At 35.8% G+C, this 23,555-nt stretch overlaps 1 protein-coding gene across 11 annotated transcripts in view; it reads right to left on the bottom strand.

Moving 5' to 3' along the window:
- Positions 1–23,555, bottom strand: part of DGKB (diacylglycerol kinase beta) — a 494,094-nt gene that overhangs the window by 184,389 nt on the left and 286,150 nt on the right. For all 11 annotated transcript variants that reach the window (XM_087773968.1, XM_087773975.1, XM_087773980.1 and 8 more), the window contains 2 exons: positions 21,229–21,318; positions 18,553–18,713 (listed from right to left, as the gene is read on the bottom strand). In XM_087773968.1, coding sequence (XP_087630094.1) covers positions 18,553–18,713; positions 21,229–21,318 — 251 coding nt within the window. The remainder of the gene's footprint in view (positions 1–18,552; positions 18,714–21,228; positions 21,319–23,555) is intronic.

Raw genomic sequence — 23,555 nt, 5'->3', positions numbered from 1 at the left:
AGATCCATTTTTAAGGGATAACTAGTAACATGAATGTAGTTGCGAATCAAGTGACATCAAGTGTACTTACTTCTGGGGTTACAAAATGAAACAAGGTGAGGTAGTTACTTAAATTTTTGAAAATCGCTTATGAAATGCAGGTATACTGTGGCAACAAAAGTTACAAGAACCCAAATTCATTAGCCCCATGATTTCTTTTTATGCTTTGTTTCTATACACACACAATAGTTTTGCCATATAGGCAAAACTGGTATCTAATATTGCGCACACAAAATTAAGTGCTGCTTTGCATTGTAAGCTTAATTTTAAAATCTCATCTGACAATTCAGAAATATTGATTGTCCTGATTATTTGCTGTTCATGTCATTTTCTGACATGGACATTTTCTTCCCATGAAATGCTGGGAAAAATAAAAAAGAAAAGAAAAAAACCAAAACCAATGAACCACAAAAAGCCCCACAACATCATGAGAAGAATTTGGCAGTGGTAGCATGAAATTTTCAGAATTAAATGTTCAAATTATATAGATAAATCTGACTAGACTGAAGTGGCCCCGAGCTTTTAAGAAGTTCTGAAAAGAAAAATTTCCTCTTAAGACACTGGTAGCCTCTCTCATTCAAACAGATAAAGCTAGATTGAGTAACAACAAGGCTGAAAATAGGGTTTCAAAAATACAACCACAACCCATTTACTATCTCTTCATTTTATCTCCAAAAGCTGTCTAGCCTAGAAATTGAAAAATCCTAAATACAATATTCCTTCTTGCCTTGTCAAAAAATATTTTAAGGATTTTATTTTCTTTAGATTTTGAAGACGTTGTGGGAGTAGAAGGATTATATGGCTATCTATTATATAACAAAGTAAATAAATTTTTAGGTCAAAATTTATAACTGTAAGGCATTTTTTTCAAATAACTGGACTTGGGATAACTTAACTAAAGAAAGAACAGGATTAAACCATGTGTCAGTTAAGCTATAAACACAGAGAAAAAAGAGGTAATGAAGAAAAAAAGTTAGTGATGCTGTGACTGTGCATCCCTACGCTATCTCTGACCTGATCTGAACAGTATTACATGAAGAAGGCTGCTCTGATTCTGGGCTCATGCTCAGACAGCATGATATATATCTTTAACCATGTAATGGAAAATCCACAGCAGAGATTACTTGCAGATGATCAAAAGTACAAGAATAACATCACTATTTTATCTGTACTTAATAGCATAAATTCAAAGCATGCAAAGAAATTTATGGCAGAAAAATAATTTTATTCCACACATGGGGAGTGGACTTAAGAGCTCAAGATGAAAGTACTCTGGAGGCAGCATTCCCTTCGAGATAAAATTTCTCTAAAACTCAACAGATCTGGTTCTGTTCCCAGTTCTACCCATGGCTTCCTGAATGGCCTCTTAAAAGTCACTTTAGCGATGAATAAAAGAGATAATGAAATCTGCCTCTTTTCCAAGTGCTCTGAGGTTGGGAATTTCCTGAAAAGTACTAGTAAATGTTATTTTCTGTAGTGTCTAGAAGCTAACAGGCAAGTGACCTCCCTCTCTGCCACTGGTGTCACAATGCTTATAACTGGACTCAGGCTTTGATATTGTCACAGGTTCAGATCACCAAGGATTTTAACCTGGTGTCTATGCTCTATCCCTAAAAACAGCTTAACTAAGAGAGAGAGAGATTCTACCAGTCAAACTTTATTCTCTGTTGAAGCAGAGATGAAAGAGCAGTTCATATATCTTTCATCCTTTTCTCTTCAAGTAGTAAAAAAATTCATGTGCTGTGCTGATTTTTTAATGTTTTTGCCCTCTGAAACCACAACAAAATATAAGCAACTGTAATATGAACTAGTAAAACAAAGCATTTCCTAACAAAAACCATTAGTTAAAACAAAAGTCTGAAACAGGAATTTTAAGGAGCTGTCTACTTGTCTGCACATTTCTTTGGTAGCTAACATACAGCTTATATAAATTTTTCTTTTTTTTTTTTAAACTAACACCTCTTTTTTTTTTTCATGAGAAGGGAAATCACCATCAACTCAAACATTAAGGAGATCATATGTCTAACAAAGGAGAAAATTTCAATATCTTTTTCCGTACGTTTTGTCTGGGTGATGGATTAAGTTACATTGCAAGATTCAGCTTCAAACATTAACTCACACAATTAGCCAGACATAATTAGACAGTCAAGTGAGAGAGTATTAGTCGTCATTCACTGAGCTTTTTCATCTTATGACCTGTACAGATTTCCATAAGGTGAAGGCCAAAATGGACTACAGCATTTTTATTTGACTAGCATTTATGAATTCATGTATCATTATAGAAATATTACCTTTGATTGAGATCTCATTAAAGGTCTCTCTGTCTCATATCAAAATGTCAATAACGCTCCTAAGAAGAGAAATGTCATTTAACTAAGGCTGTGCTTATTAATCTAATAACTTCAAAAATGATCACAGAAAATTACTTTTTTCTCATTAGACCCCCATTGTTTAGTTTTTTTCCTTCAAAAAATGCTAAACTTTCTTCAGAGATATTTTGCAACGAAAGCAGAAAATAGTACTTGAACTGACAGTTATCTTCCTGAACTGAAGAACTATCAAAGAACCCTCCTGCCACCATGTTTCTTTTCAGCTTAACACAGCATTTTTTCTAGACATTAGTAGGGCCTTTCCTCCTCTCAGTCTCATAACATACTTCGTGTAAAAGTGACAGAACAAAAGAAATAGGATCATCATAGCGAAACTCTCACTGAAATCAAGAGAGGCAAGTAGAAAACCAGAGTCCAAAGACAAATTGTTTTTAGTATTACCCAACCGCTACCCAGGCATCAATGCTTATGGCTGGGTATATTCACTTCCCTGAAAATTCTTCAACCACTGCTGTTTGGAAGTAGAGATGCTTCCTTCCCTATAACCCTGGCAGGTTTGGATATTTCAGGTAGATGATATACCAGTTGGATGTGTCAGGTAACAGACAACCTTTTCAAACAGGGAAACATGTCAATGAACATCTGACATCATCTCCTTGACATGGAGTTTGCCTAAGATGGAAGAACGGCAAAAGGAGTTCTCTTAGTCATCAACTATGGAATTTTACAGATGCAAAGCAGCAGACCTTTTTCCTGCTACTCTCTAAGGGGATCAAAATGCTGCAGCAATCTAGACAAGCCCTGTAGGGGTCAGAATTGACTTCCCAGGCTGTAGGTTTTACTGAAATTTTTTTCTCTTTGGCCAAGATTGGCAAGTCTGGATGTATGTAAATTGTTGTATCTTGCTATTCCTAAATACCAGTTGTTTAAAAGTCCATAGAATCCCAATTTGCATCTGCTTCGCCAGACAACACCAGGACTTCTGCTATTTATTTTCTTTAGCATTCTGGATTACCTGATTTGTTTGAGTGCCAAGGATACATCTAAGAAAGAAGTAATGCAGTAACATGCAACACATATGGATTAATCGATTTTTAAACGTGGGACAAATGTGGCAAAGAATTTTTAGGGTAACAGCTCTAGACAGCAACTGTAAACGGCTAATACCATGATCAGTTCTGAAGTGACTGGTGCCAATTCTGATGCTTAGTTACTCGTATCACGAGTTATAAAGTATAACATTATGAGTTATAGAGTATAGGGAAAAAGAAAACATGAAAAGCCAGAGCAGAAAAGTAAGGAGAGTATATGTGAACGCCCTAGACAATCCAGCAGCTGAGAAGCTCTTCCTTCATCACTGTAGAGACCGAAATGGCCGCATGAACAGTCTTTCCACTGAGGCAGGACTGCATGTAATGCCAAGGACAGCCCTCTAGGCAGGCACTTCATTACCAGGATGGTACCACAGCCTGCAATGGAAGAGGTGCCCTGTCTACATTACACGGTTATTGAAGAGTGTGTATGTGGCTTGGTGGTGCTAAATTAAGGTGCAGGTGCAAGTGGGTGCATACTCTAACACAGTACACTGTGTAATATGTCAATGTACTTGCACGGTTCTTGATGGGATCATCCTCTATGGTGAGACTGCCTAGCAGGATGCACTGGAAAGCACTGACTGAAATGTGTGGTCCTATGACTCTTACTCTGGTGTGCCACATCAGCCCATTCAGCCTCGGTGACACCACCAGTAGTTATATAAAATGACAGCATAAGGGCAACAATTTTGACCCATTCTTTGGCATGTTATAAGCCTAAGTACTCTTGGGATTGTCACAGAAACAAAGAATATGCTGTGTTTTACTCTCAGAACTCCAGTTTGAATGAAGAAACTGTAAAATCACAAATAGTGAATAGAGAGTTCCTTGGCTATGTGTCTGTAGAGGTTCTTTAGTACAAATTGTTCCAGTAAGGACATGGAATAACTTATGTTCAGTAATTTGCCTCTAGTTCCACCTGGTTCGGATGGTAACATAAGACTAAGTGTTTCTTGGCTAAATCCACCCACTTTCAGTTTAGTTAAATCATGTTCCTTTTGGGACTTTGCCATAAAAATGTAGAAAACATGCAGATCTGGAGATACAAAGAATATTTTTGTACCACTGGACTCTCAATTAAGCTATCAACTCTCTAGATATGTAAATAATGTTAAATGGCAGACAGCTCTAGGTCTCTGAGATTTTTAGATATTTCCCCCATAATATCTGCCCTCTGTATAACATACACCATAAAATCAATAATGCACATAATTTAAATGGCTGATATACCATTGTTATTTTTATATATTTTGTAACATGAACTCTTCTCAGGTATATATAAGTCTCTTAGAACTAAAACCTTCTTCCTAAATAGTGTTTGCTGGATTTTTAAAATAATAACGTCTCTGCTATCTGGGCTTAAGATTGAGCACAGACAGTCATTGTACGTATGACTGTATGGCAGATGCCAAAACAACAATTCCCTGTGCCTGTTTAACATCCGATTCACACACTGGATTTCTCTTTTAAATCTGCAGAGGTGCCCACTTTAAATCTCAGAATTCTATGTTTGTGTATGTCTCCTATTTATCCCTGCATCTGTAGCCAGAAAGCCTTTCTTACTCTTTTTTGATTTATGTTTCTCCCTCATAGCATTGAAAACACAACAGCTATGACTACATAACAGATGCATAGCATCATACTGTATTCATCGTGCACCCAAAGGATCAATACCCCAGATGAATTTTCTAGTTTTAACAGCAATTTTGAACGCAGTCAACAGGAGGACTGTTCTTCTAAACTAAGCCAGAGAAAGGCAGAGAAAAAAATTTCCAATGGCTATCACACTGTTCATTTTCTAACCACTAAGTAATTCTAAGCAATTAATTAAGAATTTGTTTCTTAAATGTATATAATTAAATATCTATAAATTTAATTTGATATAAAATGCATATAAAATGGATCTCCCTCTTTGCTACCTGTAATAGATTGGTTTTTATACTGTGTTCTCAGAAATAACTGTACTTCATGTCCTCAATGGGCACTTGAGTCAGCATAATCATGATTTCTTTGGTCACTCTCAGCTACAGACAGGCAGTCTGAAAAGACTCAGTAGGGCTCTGGTAGACCTGTGAAAGTAAAGTTCTGAGACAGGATCTTTAATGGCATGGGAAAAAGGTAAATGATGTTGTCAGGGAGAAGTTGGTAAAGTAACTCATTTACATAAACTTGTTTACACATATCAGGATTAACTCTCACATGAAAACAGAATGATTACAATTTAAATCTGAGCTATTTTTCACATAGTTTTACATGTGTACACAGAGACAGGTTTCGTAGCTTAGCCAGGTTAAGGTATCAGTGTACACACAGCCCACCTTATGTTCTGTACAGCTTATGTGTTTCGTAAACTCGTTTTCCAGAGGCAATTTACCTCCATTGCTAGCCTCACATGTCTTCAAAATCTCTGTCTTTTTTCTTCAAGTCATTTCCTCTGTCCTCCAAGCTTCTTCCTACTTCAAGCTCATCATGAGTCTTATGACCAACCTTAAAGCTTATTTACCTTACTCTTGACTTCAATATAAAGTATTCTTGGCTTCTACCTTTCCTCACTACATTCCTGTCATCACACACACAGAAATAAGAAATCAAGATGAGGACTAAAATTTCAATTTCATTTGAATACAGATGCTTCTCAGCCCATATGCAAAAAAGCCACATCATATTTTCCTGATATCCTTGACATTTCTTTTAAGAACAACTAAGAATAACAGCATTAACAAAATGAACATACATCACAATTATGTTATGATAATATGAATGAAATACTATAATGAACTCTTAATCATTACTTAGTATATTACAAATTTCATACGGAGAAAATAATAACTTACATATATAATGAATAATATTGTACTAGGACTAATATAGTTGTAAGTTAATTACACACTGTGTAGCTGATTTAGTTGCATTTAGCTAAGGAGCTGTTCCGAGCTCACTGCAGATTAATTATGTCTTTAGGCATATACTCTCATTTATAACTGTCACTTGCGACAGTAGCTGTTGGCTAGGCTGCTTTGTAGACCCTTCCTTTATGGAAACAAATGCAACACCCCTCCCCAACAACAAAACAAACAAAACCCCCCATCAAAATCCCTAAACATACAAGACTCAAAATCTCTACTAGCTAAAGTAAGCAAAGACAAAACACTAGAGGACTGCAGGTATCATTTTACTGCACTTCTGCCCACAAAATATCCTTTATAGTATCTGCTTAGTGAAGTTATAATGCCTCATTGCATTTTATTTAATATAACTAGCCTTCACAATCAAGAAATTTAACATACATCTTCTCAATTCTATAAATTGTTCTATTTTCCAAATCCCTTATAAATTAAAGAGAAGGATTTGGGTAACAGCCAAAGACTCTCCCAATGATTCTTCTTGAAGTTTTTAGTGACTATAGGAAACAAGTCACTTTCTAACCTTTGATTTCACACTGTAAGAACAATTTTATGTGACAGGAATGGGTAATAAGTGACAGCAAGTGCATGAGCTACTCGTAAATCTAAAACAAGGGAGTCGTTCTTTGTTCAAGGTATTCAACATTGTTCTAACCTCATCAAGAAATGTTAAATGAAGGAGAGTCTCAAATACCTAAACTGCCAAAAGAAAAAAAAAACCTATGTGGGAAAATAGGAGGGGAAGAAAGAAAGTCAAAGTGAGAGACACTATACTCCTATATGACTTTTTCAAGTTTACTGCAAAACCATTGGAGCCACAATGAAATTTTAAAGCAAATCTCTTACTCATCCCCACTTCCTGTGATTCTGTTTGAAGCAAAGACCGGTGCACCTCAGCCAGATACCTTTGGACGGAAACACGTCTAGCGTGGCTGGTGTGCTCCTCCCGTAATATGGGGACACACAGGCCAAACCAATGACCAGTCTTAGAGGTCACCTTAGGACAAGCATGTGCCAGGAGAGTTCACTGCAGGGCAACAGACTATATCCAGTTTGAACTGAGACTCCCAAAGTGCCTGTTTTGTAGACAGAAGGGACTCAGCATCAGTTGCTACACTCCTACTGAGCCAAATTACTCGTTAATGTAAATATAGCCCACAGAACTGTATTTTCACTGAACCTGACAAAAACCTAGAGTGAATTCAGCACAGTCCTCAGTATTCTTGCTGTGCTATAAGGGAAATTACACACACAATTCTCAATCTATCTGTATGATATACATACATATTTTCAGGAAGTTCCAGCACAGACTGGCATACGTTCTTTAGCATTACAATTAAAATAAATAAATAACCAAACAAACAGTAGGAATAATCTAAATTCTTTTAATTTCTTTATACTTATATAAAACACAAGAAGTGGTAGCTCAGGCAACTATCATTTTTTGTAGTTGTAAGATTCATTAAGTAGTAGAGTAAACTATGCCTCTTCAGTTCTTTGCATGAATGTACCTTACACATTGCATGCAGTACAGTACAGGGGTCTTGCTAGGGTACCCTGGTACACTTTATGAATGGTAAGAGGTTATGATGGCAAGAGGGATTTACATGGTAAACTAAATCCACAGTGGTAGAAGGAAACTAGCTAGCAGGAAACACCATCAGCAGTGTTGCGGTATAGATATTACCAACTCTAAGGCTTAGTATTTCTAGCTATGGAATTCACATTCTCCATGTCCCAGGACATATCATTGCACAGCAGCGAGGGGAAACTTTCAGAGAGGCTCCTGTTGCACCTTATCTATGAATTATTCTACAGATCCAGCTTTCCATGGCACGTGGTATGTGTTTGTGGCTTTCTGCCATATGAAATTTATAACCACCTGCAACAAAAAAACCTGCATCACCCCTATTTGCCATGTATTATGTCCAAAATTTCTGCAGAATAATTTCAATAGCAACAAAAGCCGAAAAGAGTAAAGATGGTTCAAACATGCAAACAACAAATGCCTGTAAGAATAAGTAATTTGTAAAAGGTCAGCAATGTTTGGAGATTAAACAAGATAACTGTAGATCGAACTACCAATAATTTCTGAATAAGATAGTATTTTGAATCTGGAATTGAAGCTATTCTGAACATGCTCCTTCTGAAAGAGAGCAGAATTCTCTCCACAGATACAGCAATCACTTCTACAGATTTGGCTACAAGACTGAGGCTATGATATACCCAATATCAATACGGATCTTCTAAAATTAGATTTACATTCACATATAGATGAATTGTTCATTCTCTTAACCCTTTTTGCAGAAAAAAAAGTGATTTAGATTACAGAGCAATAATATTGTTTATTATGAAATGTTTCTCTCACTGGCACAGAAATAATGCAATATATCATAGCATTCCATTAGCACATTCAAAGTGATGATTAGGATTCACAAAATCACTTAAGCATGTGCTTATATTCATATTAGTTCAGCAAACGAATAAACATGATTTTTAGTTATGCATATCCAGAAATCTCACTCGAATAATTAACTAGCTTACACCAAATGCCCAGAATTCAACATGTGCATTTGTCCAGTCATATTAATGAAACTGCAGAAAATGGTTAAACAATTAACGAAGTATTTAACTGCTTCGCTAGATCAGGGAAATTTAAACACATACTCAAATGTAGCATTGAAAGAGCGTTAAGATGTGCATGTGCTTAAATTCTGCATTGAATCAGGGTCTAAACAGCAAATGTCCCTAGGATTTTTTCTTATGGAAAAAAAATTTCCCTCTAACCACCACGAACAGCAAAATGCTATGAGGCTGTGAAATTTCAATATATGTGGCTACCGCAAAACTAAAATTAATTCCCTTTTGTAAATTATATATACCAGAATAAACTCCTTTTTTTGTAGAAATAGACAGACCCTAAAATAACATAGATGAAATAAAAGATGATGGGATCGCATTGTCAGTTAGAACAACAACTCTACTTAGACTCTGGTATTAGTGACTAAAAATTCTGATAGCCAAAATTTCTGTTGGTGCTAATGAAATGTTCTTTCAGGAGAAAAGCCAAAAATATGGCTTCTATGTAAGATTTTTCTTACAGTTTTGCAAAAAAACAGAATTAAGGAGATGTAATGGAAGTGGAGGTTGATGACATAGAGTATAGTGAGAGGGAAGCAGACCCATAACAAGTTCAAATTTATGATTATGAGAATTAAGCAGTCATATTTTTCCCCACTGGCATAATAAGAGGCTCTTAGTGACTGGTTAAGGCTGAAGGATATTAAATCATGACCATGCAAATATCTATTTGATAGTGCATTTGGATAGTAACATATGAGGTGTCATAAAAGTACACTTGTCTTTGTCGTAGACCTTTACTACTTTGTGATAATAATTTTGCAGAGAACACATCCTGATTGTAGTATTACTTACTAGTATTAAAGAAGTTTCCCCTCCAACTGATAATTGATTTTTTTTTTTTAATCCAGCCTACAATGCTGACTTGTTTCTCAAAGAACTTACAGAACATTTCCAGGCAAATTCAGATATCTTTATTGCCTTAACTAAATATACTTGAAAAAATATTGTTGTTGTAGATCATCCAAGTGAGAACATCACCATATTGCTATGAAATCAATTATCACATGTCGTAAAAACTGAATGGAAGACTGAGGTGTTCTACTTGTGTCAGTTCTGATTTGGCATTAAAATTCTGTATCTATTGATGTTAGAAAAGAAGTCATTCATAGTAGTGGAAGTTTCTGAATTGCCATGTAGAAGTTAATCAAGTGGACAAAAACAACAGATGGAACCGGAATCTGGATATCACAGTTCTCTTCCAGGTTACTGTCTTAATTATTGTCCTAGAGCATTCCACTCCTTTTTTCCCTCCAATATGTTCTTGTGTACATGTTTGCATATGTATGCAAAGTTTCAACTGAAGGGATGTTGGAAGATTCTTATTTAAATCCTGTCTCAGTAAGTAGACAGACAAGAAGTTTTCCACATCTTAAGTATCTTGTGCAAATGAAATAATCAGAGTAAGATTAGCTGTGGCTTTAAGCTTCCTAAAGGAGCTTGATTCTGTTGACAATGACTCTTTAGGGTATGTATGCAGAAGACCACCAATAGCAAAGATCCCAAGCAGGCTCAAACCTAAAGTATGCACTCAGCTGATCGGCCTAGACAAGGGAGAAGCAATTCTAGATCTACAAAGAATGTAAGCCTCTAGGGGACTCTGCTGTTATCCTAAGAGACAGCACCCCTTGCAGTCCTTTTGGCCAGACCATTAGGCAATCCATCTAAGTGTGAACAGAGAGAATATGTATGTTCTTTACATATGTAACAGCTACATAACTTGGTCAAAAATACGAGTTAGTTTAAAATTTGAATAGAATCTGGCCCAAGAGGAACAAAATTGAGATGAAAATCAGAGTTACCTAATCAGTCATTCACACAGAACATTTCTAGTTAAACACAAGGATATACAATGGTTGCTAGTATAATCTTAACAGCTGCTATCTGTAAATACTCATCATTACTACAGCATTTGGTTTACTCTTACACCTTGAATACTGCACTGACACCAATGAGATCTGCTTTCATTTTAGAATGGTATCTACTGTTTTAATGTAGGGAAGGTTGCACTGTGCCACACTTTAGCTAGTATAATTTACCTTAAAATCTATCTCAGTAATATTTCTTTCTATGAAACTTGCACTAAGAGACAATGCAGATGTTTGAAAGTTCAGTTTCTTATGCTCCAACACTCTAATTACAGCACTGCAAGAGGCTTAGTAGCGTATGCTCTGTAATACCCTATGCAGTTACAAAAATTCAAATTACAGTTAAACAGTTAATAGTTTTAACTCCTATTAACATCAGATAAATTTAGGATTTATTTAAGAGAAAAAAAATGAGAGAAAACAAAAGAAGAAAATGTTTACGGTAAAGGATTTTCAATACTGATTCATGTTGACCTAATTTTGGCTCCATAAAGGCTAAACTCTAAACTAATTCAATGGCAGAACAATAAATGCAGAATTATGCTTGCTTCTGGAAAACCTACTTTAGACTCTCATCTTAACGCAATGCAAACCTATTCATAATTTCTTTCAGTATTATTACCCACAAAATGGAAAACAATACAAAGTGCTATGAGTAACTATAAAGGAAGTCAATGGGAGACAGATGAATTGTTTGGTTTAAACATTTTTAGCCTTTTTGAGGTCAGTTATTATTTGAGTACAATTAATATTTTTTTAAAAATTTCCAAGTTCTTTGCATAATAAATGTAAAAAATCAGGGTCCAGCAAAGTTGGCCGCTGCAGAATGATGCTTCGTACTCAGCTGACTACCTTTGTACCTTTGGTTTGGCCTACAGCTATTTGCTCCAGTCAAGGATGTTCCATGAGTCTCTGAAGTACTCGCCTATCTTTAGGAATAAGAATTGTGAGATATCAAATAGCAATGAGATTTTTTTAAAGGACTCCACTATAATTTTTGCTTGATTTCTCTGGGGTTTTTTGTTTGGGTTTTGCTTGTTTGTTTGTTTGTTTAATCTTCAATGAATGTGTTATAGCACTGCTAGTAGGACATTTTGGCCAATTTTCCAGGAACTTTTATTGACTAATCCAAGCAGAAGCGAGTTACAAAAAAAAAATAATTAAAAAAGAGTATGAGTGAATTTTCTGTCCTCTATAATCATACCAGTGAATGGACTTTGCCCAGCTCATCCTATTTCTGAGCTTTTAATCAACAAATTAAACCTGAAACTCCACAGTGATTTTGCCTACACAACTCTGCCTCCATCCTGCATCCTGCATATCTATGGCTTGTTCCTAGAACTCCTGTGGTTCTCCTGACTCTCCTAAGTATTAGAAGAAAGCCCAGGTAGACAGAAACCAAGTAATTTCTCCTGAGTATCCACCTTGAAGAGAAAGCACAGCAAGCCTAAGTAGCAGAGGTTTCTTGCTCTCTCTCCATTTTTCCTATCCCTAAGTATATAAGATGGCTTCTCCCCCCTTCCACATGCTCTTTTCAACCAAGCATTTAGTGAAAGTCAAGGTTTCTAATGTTTAATCACAATTGAACATTTAATGAGACATTCTTTGAGAAAGCTTTTATCAAAATACCCTTTTTGTCTCTCTTTGAGACAATCATTTGAGAAACACTAAAAACAAGCATTTTAACTTCCCTACATATTTAACATTCTTTAATAAATTCCCCATAAAAGATGCATAGCCTTGACAGTCACTCCATTTTAATTGATTATTATCTAACTAAAATTGCTTGATAACTAAGTTACTTTTCCCTAAGTTTAAAAGGATTGTTCCTTCACATCTTAGCATTATGTAAAATTTTTGACCGTGCCATTACATGGTTTTATGATGGTGCAGATGCAAGTCCTTCTGAAGGTAACAAAGACTGTTCTGAAGTTGTTTTTTTGTGTTTCTTGGTTTTATGCAAGAGTTTGCCTCATTGTATGTTGGTTGTTCATCTTCCATGTCCTACTGCTCAGGTCTTACTTAGCAAATGAGTACTTCACCATCTTTCATGCTTATATGTTTTGTGTGTAGTCGAATTGGGTACATTTATTGTGAATTTCATGGAACATATGCCCATCCACTGGTACATTTTGTAATTAACAATGTGTATCTATGCTTTGTTTTGACTCCCTGACTGTTTGGTGAAAACGGTTTGATCCTGGCAAGATCTGAGATTAGACTTGTAAGTAATAGTTTGCAAATACAGCGTTTACTTTTGGGGGTATCCATATTCACTTATTTTCCCCGTATTTATATTTATGCTATATAATTGATTAGTGAAGGTGTTTTGTTTTTTTTTTTTTTTTAATACAGGCCTGGGATACAGACATGGAAAATAGCTAGGATAAAATAAACCAGATGTGCAGGGGTATTACAGTACACAAGCTTATCTGAAGTCACTGTCCACATATACGTGTTGACCCACTATTAATGGTAAGCAGCTGAGCGGTTGTAGAAAGTAGCATAAGTTATGTTGTTTTATCCATGGGGAAAAGGCTAACCATGACAAATACTATGTGCAAGCTGACATACTCTGTCTACATACACGCTCCCTCTAAGTAAATTGTTTATAACCTCAGCAATTTAGCTAAATGATGTGACATGAGTGAAATTCCATTACTGCAGCAATTGCAGAAATGTATTGCAAGCCCACTGTCTAGAATAGAGTCTGGGATAACACACCAATACTAACATTATTGAACTCTATCTTTGATGATCACTGTTTAATATCAACCTAGCGCATGAATGTACGACTACTAAAGCAGGTTGTGTAGATTATGGGGAAAATAACTTTTTATTTTCTCCAAAATATGTCAGTAATTTTACTTGCCACTGTCTGACAGTTGGCCTGATGTTTCCTGTCTCTATCATGCCTGCTTATTTGTTCCCTAATATTATCAGTTATATTTGTCCAGCTCACCGAATCTGTGACTTTCCAAGACAAGCTTCCATTTTCAGATGGTCCTACTATATTCTTGAGGAGGGATTTTTTTGTTTTGGTTTGGTTTGGTTTTGGGGGGAGGAGGGGTTGTTTTTTAAAGCAAATATGACTTGACTGCTTTAATACACATTTTTCTTGGATATTTAGCTTGTTTCAGTGACTCCAGTATTATTGGGAAGCAGATGGAACTTCTCTCCTGGTATCTTGCCATCCTGACAGAATGATGGATGTGAGCACTTGGAAAATCTTTATCTTATTCTACATTGCTCTTAGATGTTTTCTAGCTCCTGCTTTGAAACTGACACACAGCTTGGCTTATGCTTTGTATGGTTCTTCTGTGCTTTGTGCTTTCATCAGGTTGAACATTGCACATAATCATTCAGCTACTACATCTCACTTTGTTTCATACTTTTCTCCCTGTACTTATACATAGTATAGTACATACACTTTTGTACGTATCAGAGCTCTGAGATTGCTGTAGAAAAAATGCCTTTTTTGGCTTGAACATGTTAATCAAACTTTTCACATGCACATGGTACTGCAAAACATTCCTTTTCAACTTAGTGCATCTTTTTCCTTCCAACGGGTAAATTGCCTTCTGATTGCTGCCTATGATAAAAAAAGCCAGATTAGTACATGGGGAGAGAGCAGTGGATGTCATGCCCAATTTCAGCGAGATTTTGAACACTGTCTACCCCAGCATTCTTGTATCCAAGTTGGGATATTATGGTCTTGATTGGTGGAAAATAGGTTAAAAAAAAAAGACTGGCTGGATGACCTGGCCTCACAGGCTAGAATAGAAGGCTTCAGGGAGATCTAACAGAAGCCTGCAAGTACCTATGAGGAGGTTATCAAGATGACAAAGCCAGGCTCTTCACAGTGGCACATAATGGGAGGATGGGAGACAAAGAACATAAGTTGAAACAAGAGAGATTCAGACTGGATATAAGGAAAAACATCCTCATCATAAGGACAGTCAAGCACCAGAACAGGCTGTCCAAAAGAGGTTGTGCCATCTCCATCCTTGGAGGTTTTTAAGACCCAACTGGATAAAGCCCTGAGCAATGTGACCTGCTGTCATAGCTGACCCTCCTTAGAACAAGAGATTGGACTAATGACTTCCTGAAATCCCTTCTAACCTGAATTATGGTCCTAAAGCAGTAAGAGGACCATGCCAAGCACAATTTTATTGAGTTTTACTCCCCTGGCCTTTCTAAGTATACACTGAGATTATTTGTTGTCAAATACAATTTCTGCCATACTGTTACAAAATTCATACAGCAGGTTCTATTCATATCGGATTAGAGACTGTGCTTATTATTTAGCATGAATCTAAGAGGCAATGTGCAATATATTGTAGGTTACCATTAGTTTTCACAGTGCCTTGGAGAAACAGTAAAAATGAAAAGAGGGTGTAATTCACTTTAGTGTAAGTTTCTGCATGTAGGCAGGAAGAATCACCTATGAAAAACCCAAATGAGAGATGAAGTAGTGGTTCTTCAGAATAGTATCTGAAATTAACAATGAATCACAAGTCAAATATGAATAAAGAAATTCATCCTAATATTAAGAAGGCTGATTTTTCTTCATAAAGGTATCCTCTGCAAGACATGAATTAATTCCTCTTTTCCACTCAGGGCTGATAAGGCACCAACTCCGGCACTGTGCCTAATTGGGAGCACTATGGTTCCAGAGAGATATGGAGCAAAGGGAGTAACTGGATTAATTCTCACGTTTTATTTGAACACAGATAAAAGCAGCACATGTGATCAGATGTCTAGAAAACATTTGCTGTGAGGTTGAACAAATTCGAGATAGAAAGGCTATAGAACACAAGACTAACAGATGATCTGATAGAGCTTTTAGTAAGTAACAGGTAGTTTAACAGAGGAATGGAATAATTTGTTTTCCTTCTCCACTCTGTACAGGACAAAATTACCTGGTCCCAGGCTACACCAAGACTACTTAGGTTAGATATGACAAGGAGATTTCAGAGTAAGGACAACAAAGTAATACAGATCATCACAGCCAAATTTCCTTTACTGGGAATGTCTAGAGACAAACCAGATAAACATCTGCCAGGAATTAGGCAAGTGCCACCGACACTACCTTAGGGAAAGGAATGGATAGATGACTCAATGATTTTTCTATGGTTCTATGACCAACATAATCTATGATACCAATCCTTTAGGTTTCTCTTAATATAACATTTTAGGCAGCACTAGTATTTTTTTTGCTATAGGCTTGATTCCAGTTATGTTCTTGGGTACCAGCAGCTATGGACTGGTGTGCAACATGGTGGTAGATCATTGCTTTCCCAATTCAGTACTTGCCAAAGTTTGTATTAGGCACTGAGTACTGAAAACAATTTTGCTTTTATGAAATTAGGTTTACTTTATTCGTAGCCAAGTTTGAGTTGTCTATTTACATAGGCAAACATATTGCCTGCCTTTTCAAGAGTTATTGAGTTATTATGAATGCTACCTAATATATGAATTACATAATTTTAGCAAGTCTCAAATCCAATTTCTGATTTTCTCTATTTGCTTTGTCTTATTCACACTAACGAAATTGAGAAGCAGGCATTTTATATATTCCCATGTATGACAAACTTGGCAGATCTTACTCCTTCAAAAATGCGATTGTACAATTTTAGAAGCTTTTCTCAATGCAACATATTGTATTGTCCATTCCTGGTATAATTTTCTGGTGTTCACATTTCTATTATGTGAAGAATCATAAGTTTTGTGTTATTAAATTTATGAATTTAAACTTTTTAACTGAAAATTGAGTCTTCTGGTTGTCCATGGAGCCTGGTGTATAGAGCCTGCTATCTTCCTGCAGTATTCTACAAGTAATTTACATAGTCCTTAATAGTATTATGATCTTGCCACTGTATAATTTCAGTTCAACTTTTTTTCTTGAATGTAATTCTGTTTTCTTCCCTTGAAAAATGCGAAAGGATTCTTTGAAGCCTAGCACATTCACAGATGTCCCAGTATCTACTTGGCATTCAATTTCCTGTTTCTGTGCTGTGTCTTTACATGTGGTGGTACTCTACATTTTAGAAACCATTTAAATTGCACTGTATTAATATATAGGTGTAAAATCTCATCCCTCCTCCCTCTCACTTCTTGCTTGTTTCCTTAGTATAACACATTCATTTTCCTTCTTCATCTGTGAGCTTTAGCATCAATATTCCCTTTTGACAAAGTCACTGAATATGTCCCCCTGTGCTGAGCATTTTCTGTTATCGTGGTATTATTTTTCCTGTAACCAAAGACTTTCCTTTGCACTTTCTCTCTGATTTATGAACTTAATTTTGCACTGGTTTTGGTGCATATGCTTTGCATTTATATACTTCTATATACTAATTTCTGTTTTTTTTCCTGTTGCTTCTAGGTGTTCTCTGCACTTGCTATGAACAACAGAGGATAAATCCAAACTATCAAAGCAAAAAAAAGCTCAACAATAATTTCTTATTACTTAAATATCTTAACCTTGGGGAGACCTGATTAATTGTTTTTTCAGCATTTAGGGCTACACAGTACAGGAAGCCAAGGAACTGTTTGAAGGAATAGACTGTCTCTGCATGTTGCTGATAGGCACTGTATCAAAAATTACAGAATTGCAATTAAAATGTAAAAAATTCATCAACCACTTAAAGCTGGGGCAGAACCTTGTTAATGCTGAAGCACAGTGATCAAATAAATTAAGCACACATCCTTAATTTCCTTGGATTTACAATGTTGTATGTTGTACTTCCCGTTAAAACAATTTTCTGTAGAATTTTGAAATACTGGATTGTAGAATTAGAAGTGGATTTTGATTTTTATAAAAAAAATAATCTACAGATTCACTTAACGTATGTGGAACAAGTTGATTTCAGAACAGCCAGAGCTAGCTATTGGAGAGAGTGTTCCCAAGTTAATTAGACTTCATTTGCGTCCGAGTTAAAAATCTTATTTATGAACTATTCAATCTGTGAAATTTGGACCTCATCACAGTCCGCCTTCTGCTTGTGTTTGAAAGCATATCCAAAGCAAAAGGCTGAAGAGTCACACTGGACATGCCTAATTCCCCTCATACACACAGTGTGGATAGCAGATATAACGGGAAACCATAGAGAAGCACAAGCCAGAGATGCAGTTCCTAGGACACAAAAAGCTTCTTAAACCCCTTTTCTTCATAATTCATTCTAACTGTGAATATCCCCATAAGACAGAACCAAGAAGATACTTGCGGGCGTTTTTTATATTATTTTATTTTATTATTTAAAACTGCCCTGAAGAAATAAAAAATGCCACTGTTCTTTTAAATAGTTCTGATTAAGTGAATACTAACGAAAAAGGTTACTTAGAGTTCTTATTAAGTGATTAGTTTTCCTTTATATTTTTATAGGACCTTCATAATGACAATCTAAATTTAGTGCTATGGCTGCTCATAAACCATTAGGAACAACACAAATATCTTCTTTATAGATGGGAAGGTAGAAGGTCCTGAAAAATAATTCTCGTTTGAATGTGTGGAAGTAAATTTATGTAAATTGCTGTCAGTCGTCTATGTATTCATTTCACTAGCAAAATAACATTATAAATGATCTGTAGCCAACAATTCTTCACTTGAAGACATGCAATGCAAATATTCATTCAAAACAGAAAAAGAAAATCACTTAGGGATAAGCATAAGTCTTACCACGCCAATAGAAAAGTAGTTGTTGATGATGTTGTAAGGCACTGGGTCTCCTTTCTCATCTTTATCATTGGGTATTACTTCAAATTTCCACCTGTCCAGCAAAATCTCTGAGCTGTTCTCAATGTCTTTTAAGATCTTCATCAAATTCTCACCTTCATAACCTAGCAAAACATGAAAATGATTATTTAATCAATCATTCATTCATTCATTTAATCATTCTTTCTCTTTCTAGATGACTGGAAAAATTAAAACTATGCATATAAGACCTGAAAGCAGGATTGCGTTTGAAGTATTGACAATTTTCCAGCACCTGTCATTAAAAGGATTACAAATACAAACCTGATTTCTGCACTCAGCTAAATTAATGTAAACTTAGATTAATTCTACAGATTTCACTGGGCATCAGATTTCTAATGGAGAAAATAATTTGATCTTCAAAACTTGCCAATCCCTTGAATTTTCCAAATTATTATAGCAGTTATCCAAAAAGCTAAGGTTATACTTTGCAAAATGTTCTTGCCATGAAATTAATCTCAATATTTAAATTCCTTTGATTTCAACATTTATGGAAGAAAGACATACAGTAGATTTGTCTGATTGAAGTCTGACCAGAGACTGAAAGGTTAAAAGTTGTCTACTATTTTTTGTCAATTGTTTCAATGTGGTTTAGCATAACAAATTCAAAATTTCAAATCCATAACTGATGACTTATCAGCAGAACTAATATTTTTCCATCTTTCAACCCCTTCTTTATGAGCCTCATCCTGCTCTGCAGAGAGATCTTACTCACCAAGAAGCTCTCACTTGTCTTTAGGTAATTCACTAGTAGTAGTAGTTCACTACACTGTATGCTAAACTCACTAGAAAACTTGTGTATACTCAGGAGTGTGTAAACAATATACAGTATGTGTGTGTGCACGGATAAAAAGTGTGAGTATTTTACTAAGTGACATTATCAACTCTGAGTACTATTCAGACAAAATGACTTTGTAATAGATAACTAAGATCTGTGGATTCATTCCTTCTTCAAATCAGAAATAAATTTTCGTATTGAAGCAATACGTACTTCCTGGGTCATTAACAGTTTCAGCAAGCAAAGCCATTCAAAACCTCCCTGCTCAAAACCCATTGCTGATGTATTTCTTTATGGCTGTATAGTATGTTTTTGTTAGTTACTGCCAACCACCGCATAACAGCAGCATGCACAATTCCATTTGTCTGCATCCTTGAGATCACTCACCAGCAATTTAGTTCCTGGAAGCCCTGTCTCCTCTCCCATCTATGGAAGTTCCAGAAAATCTGTGTCATGGCATTGTCTACCACGAAGCAACCGGGCAAAGAATGATGAAACCCAGAATATTTTCATACTGTCTTTTTCGACTTTAGTCCAGATGGAATCACTCAAAACTGAAGGTAAATATATAGAAGTGAATGGAAGGACAGGTCCTGACTAATGTAATCAAATGCTCTCCTAGCTGACCCTGTTTAGAACAGGAGATTGGACTAGTGACTTCCTGTGACCCATTCCAATCTGAATTATTCTATGACTCTATGAACTGTTTAGGAAGTGAAGCAAGGCTGATTTGATTGGGGTTTCGGTTGGTTTTTCTTCTTTTCTTTCCTAAGTCTATGTGAATAAGCAATCACCAGTCATGACAGAGAAAATAAAGGAGGTCCTCAGATGATTTGACAGAACATTATGGTTAACAAAGAAGTTCTCTAGCATGGAAACTACTGAGAATTTGCTAAAGACTATCTGGTAACAAGGCAGACATTTGGAAAGGAAACTTGCTGTGATGAAACAGAAGAAAGAGGTATTTACAAAGGCTGAGAACTTCCAAATAAACAGCCAAGTTCCAAATACACAACATCTTAACTGAAATGACCAACTGAGACCTGAACTAGAACTGGCTGTGAGCCCATAAACTGACATGCTTTCATCAGAGACTGCATCTTGCCTAAGACTTTCTTCTTTGTGTCTCCTTCAAGTCACCTGTAATGCAAATCCTGAATGGAAACAAGTTATTGGAGGAGCTGAGAGTAAGGCTCCATACATCCAGGGAAGGATGCAAAGGGTATAAAAGGTTTGACTTTACAAATATTCTCCTTTCAGCATTCTTTGCCTTCTCATTTCCTGATAAATAGCACCACAGCACTTATTGTCTGGAATCCTCTGTAGAAGAAGAAAAGGGGAGTGGATCAAAGGAACTAGTCTGAGGCTGAGACACATTTTTCATTTAATATTTATGAATATTAAAAAAGATGAAACCACTCCAAACCCATTATTAGCTGTTTTCAGTAACCCTTTCAGAACAGCCCCAATTAAAATCCATTTAAGAATACTCCCTTTATAAGGTATTGATCAAAGAAATAACTGCAATACAGATGGTAAAAAGCCAACCAAATAGCTGTATACTACTCTTATTGCACCTTGGAGCCTTTTTGGTGTCAGCAGAAGCTACAAACAAGGTATGAAGAGTGATTACGACCTTTAATATCTATAAAATCATTCATATAACATTTACAGACAGCTAATTCCAAAAAGAGGAAAGGTGATAACAGTTCTTTACATACATCATAAAAAAAAAAAATCCAAATGTTGAGAGTACACTTTGATGCAAAAGTTATTTTTTTCCTTTTAATTACATAATGCATTGTATTTTAATTTGTGTTTACCTCCTCCCCATCTCAGACACCTTGCTAAATCATTGCCAGTCCCAAGGGGCAGGATAGCAACTGGAGGATGCTTAATCAAGTTTGCTTTCTCTGTGAATAAAGAAGGAAAAACATAACTAAGGAACAAAAAAATCTAATTGTATGGTACTGATAGCGTAACTGTGTTAGGTTTTGTTTCAGTGAAAGTGATACATGTTTTGTATATGAGATTATGCTGCCTGCTCAGCAACAAGCATTTCACCAAGCCACTCCATTATGCAGCCCCTTCCCCAGTCAATATTCAATCCTTAATCCTAATTTACTCGATTGTTATCACAAGGACTTTTGTAACCCACAGATGTGATAAACATTCATAAACAATGATACTCAAGATCTTTCCAAGGCTGAACATGTTGTGCTCTCTATTGCTCTCAGCTCTGCCATTCCCAGCTATGAATGCAGAAGAGCAATAGTTAAGGGCATGAATAATGAGATGAATCTTGTACTTTTTCATCTGGGTGACCAAATTTGTGTTTAACTGTGTATTCACTTGGATTCATGTCTACACATGAGCACCATTACCAAGAACTCCCTGGAACCAACATCAGGGTTTTGCTCATCAGGAATTAAACCTGCTATTCACAATGAGCATTGATCTATCTGATCAAGTCTCTAAGTCAATATTTTGTATTTAATAAGTAACATTTTGAAATGTATGAACTTACTGTGTCTTTTGACTCTTTACCAGTACTCTTCCAGCATTTCAAGCCAAAGGATCTCTGTTCAAAATCCAATGGGAAAACCCTTGTCAAGAAATACAGCCTTTCTGAAAGCTGGAAGTGGGGCAGATATCCCCCAGGTATAATATTTTAAATATATAATTTGTCAAATTTCCCATTTAATTGGAATGAGTAGCATGTCTAGTTTAACAGTTATACTTGAATAGTTAAACAATTAGCTATTTCGTTCATAGAATTTTGCATAATTATCATCAATTCTCAGCAGGAGTTTATATATCCAATGGACATGGCAGGGACATCTTGTTATTTATCAATTTCTCTCTTCAATTCTTTAGGAAGACTTAGTGTTTACAATACCAGTGTACTGCAAAGCTTTAAGAGAATTTAACATTTAATAGAATAATAATAAAAAAAGTAGTTTAAAAGTCTTAAACTGAGGAGAAAAAAGCTTTTTTTTTTTTTCTTTTTTATGTGGTTTGTTTCTTTTTATTTTTTCTTCTTGCTTTGCTCTCAGCTAAGATTCTTTGTAGATCAGATCAGGGAAGAAAAGATCCAACTAGAAAGTGTCTGTTTCTCAAAACAGGTGATTTCTTAAACTTTATATACACTACTTGGGCCAAAGGGCTTTGTTCTCTAAAAGACAGCATTCAAAAATCTATTTCCTGCACCTATGAAACAAATGGATCCTGGATCCTTCAAATTATTTCTTAGTTCTGTACCACAGAATGTGATGCAGATGATAGTATTTTATTAAGACAAAATGCAGTCTTTTGTTCAAATAATGACACTGAAAGGGAAAGTAACTGCATGGCATTTTAGATCTCATAGAAAAAGGTGATGACACAATTAACAGCTGCAAAACTTCACTCCTTCCAAGTTTAGGCAATACACTTGTTATTTATGTACATTGATTTTTCGATTTTGAAAGCTATTCCAGAGTTACAATCAATAGCTTATATTTGCAAAAAGTTTTTTTTTTCCCCAAACCAAGACATATGCCTTTGTTGTAATCCATTTCTCCATGACATCATTTTTATTTTTCATTGAACTTTAAAAGGTTTTCTGGTCCACACCTTCCACAAAGCACACACTTTTAAATACTCGTCATTGAAACTTTCAGTTGATGCTTTTGACCTCTCTTCATCTCCTTCCTAATTCCCATCATCACTCGTTCACATTTTTTTTTCTCTGCAGCCCGTCTAATGCCAAATAAACAACCAAGTGGTGTGGGAGATATTCTCCCTAATAAGCCTTGAGAAGTTTAAGTCTGTAATATCATGACTTCTGGGCCTTCCTAATGATTTGTACAGAGGACTTTACAGCCAACTGACTGAAAGAACTCCAAAACTGAAATGACGTACATACCTTGCTGCACAGGCATCTACATAGCTGTCAAACAGTCCTTTTCAAAAGACTGTTATCCCATTATCTCCATTGTGGGATAATGGAGGATAAACAAAAATTTGGTAACTGAAAAAGCAAATGAGCTAAGGTAAATGGTCTTAAAAGAAATAACTTACGTTTGATTCAGTCTGGGGAATAGACTTTGAACTGAAATTAAAATAGATTGATTCAAATGTCTTGTTTTCTGGAAATCCAGAGGACTAC

This window comes from Nipponia nippon, unplaced genomic scaffold (genome assembly GCF_047370975.1).
Source record: "Nipponia nippon isolate SJK-2023a ecotype South Korea unplaced genomic scaffold, ASM4737097v1 scaffold_1, whole genome shotgun sequence".
In the NCBI taxonomy this organism is placed as follows: domain Eukaryota; kingdom Metazoa; phylum Chordata; class Aves; order Pelecaniformes; family Threskiornithidae; genus Nipponia; species Nipponia nippon.
Note: the sequence above shows the minus strand (reverse complement) of the source record. Positions and strands in the feature narration are given on the sequence as shown.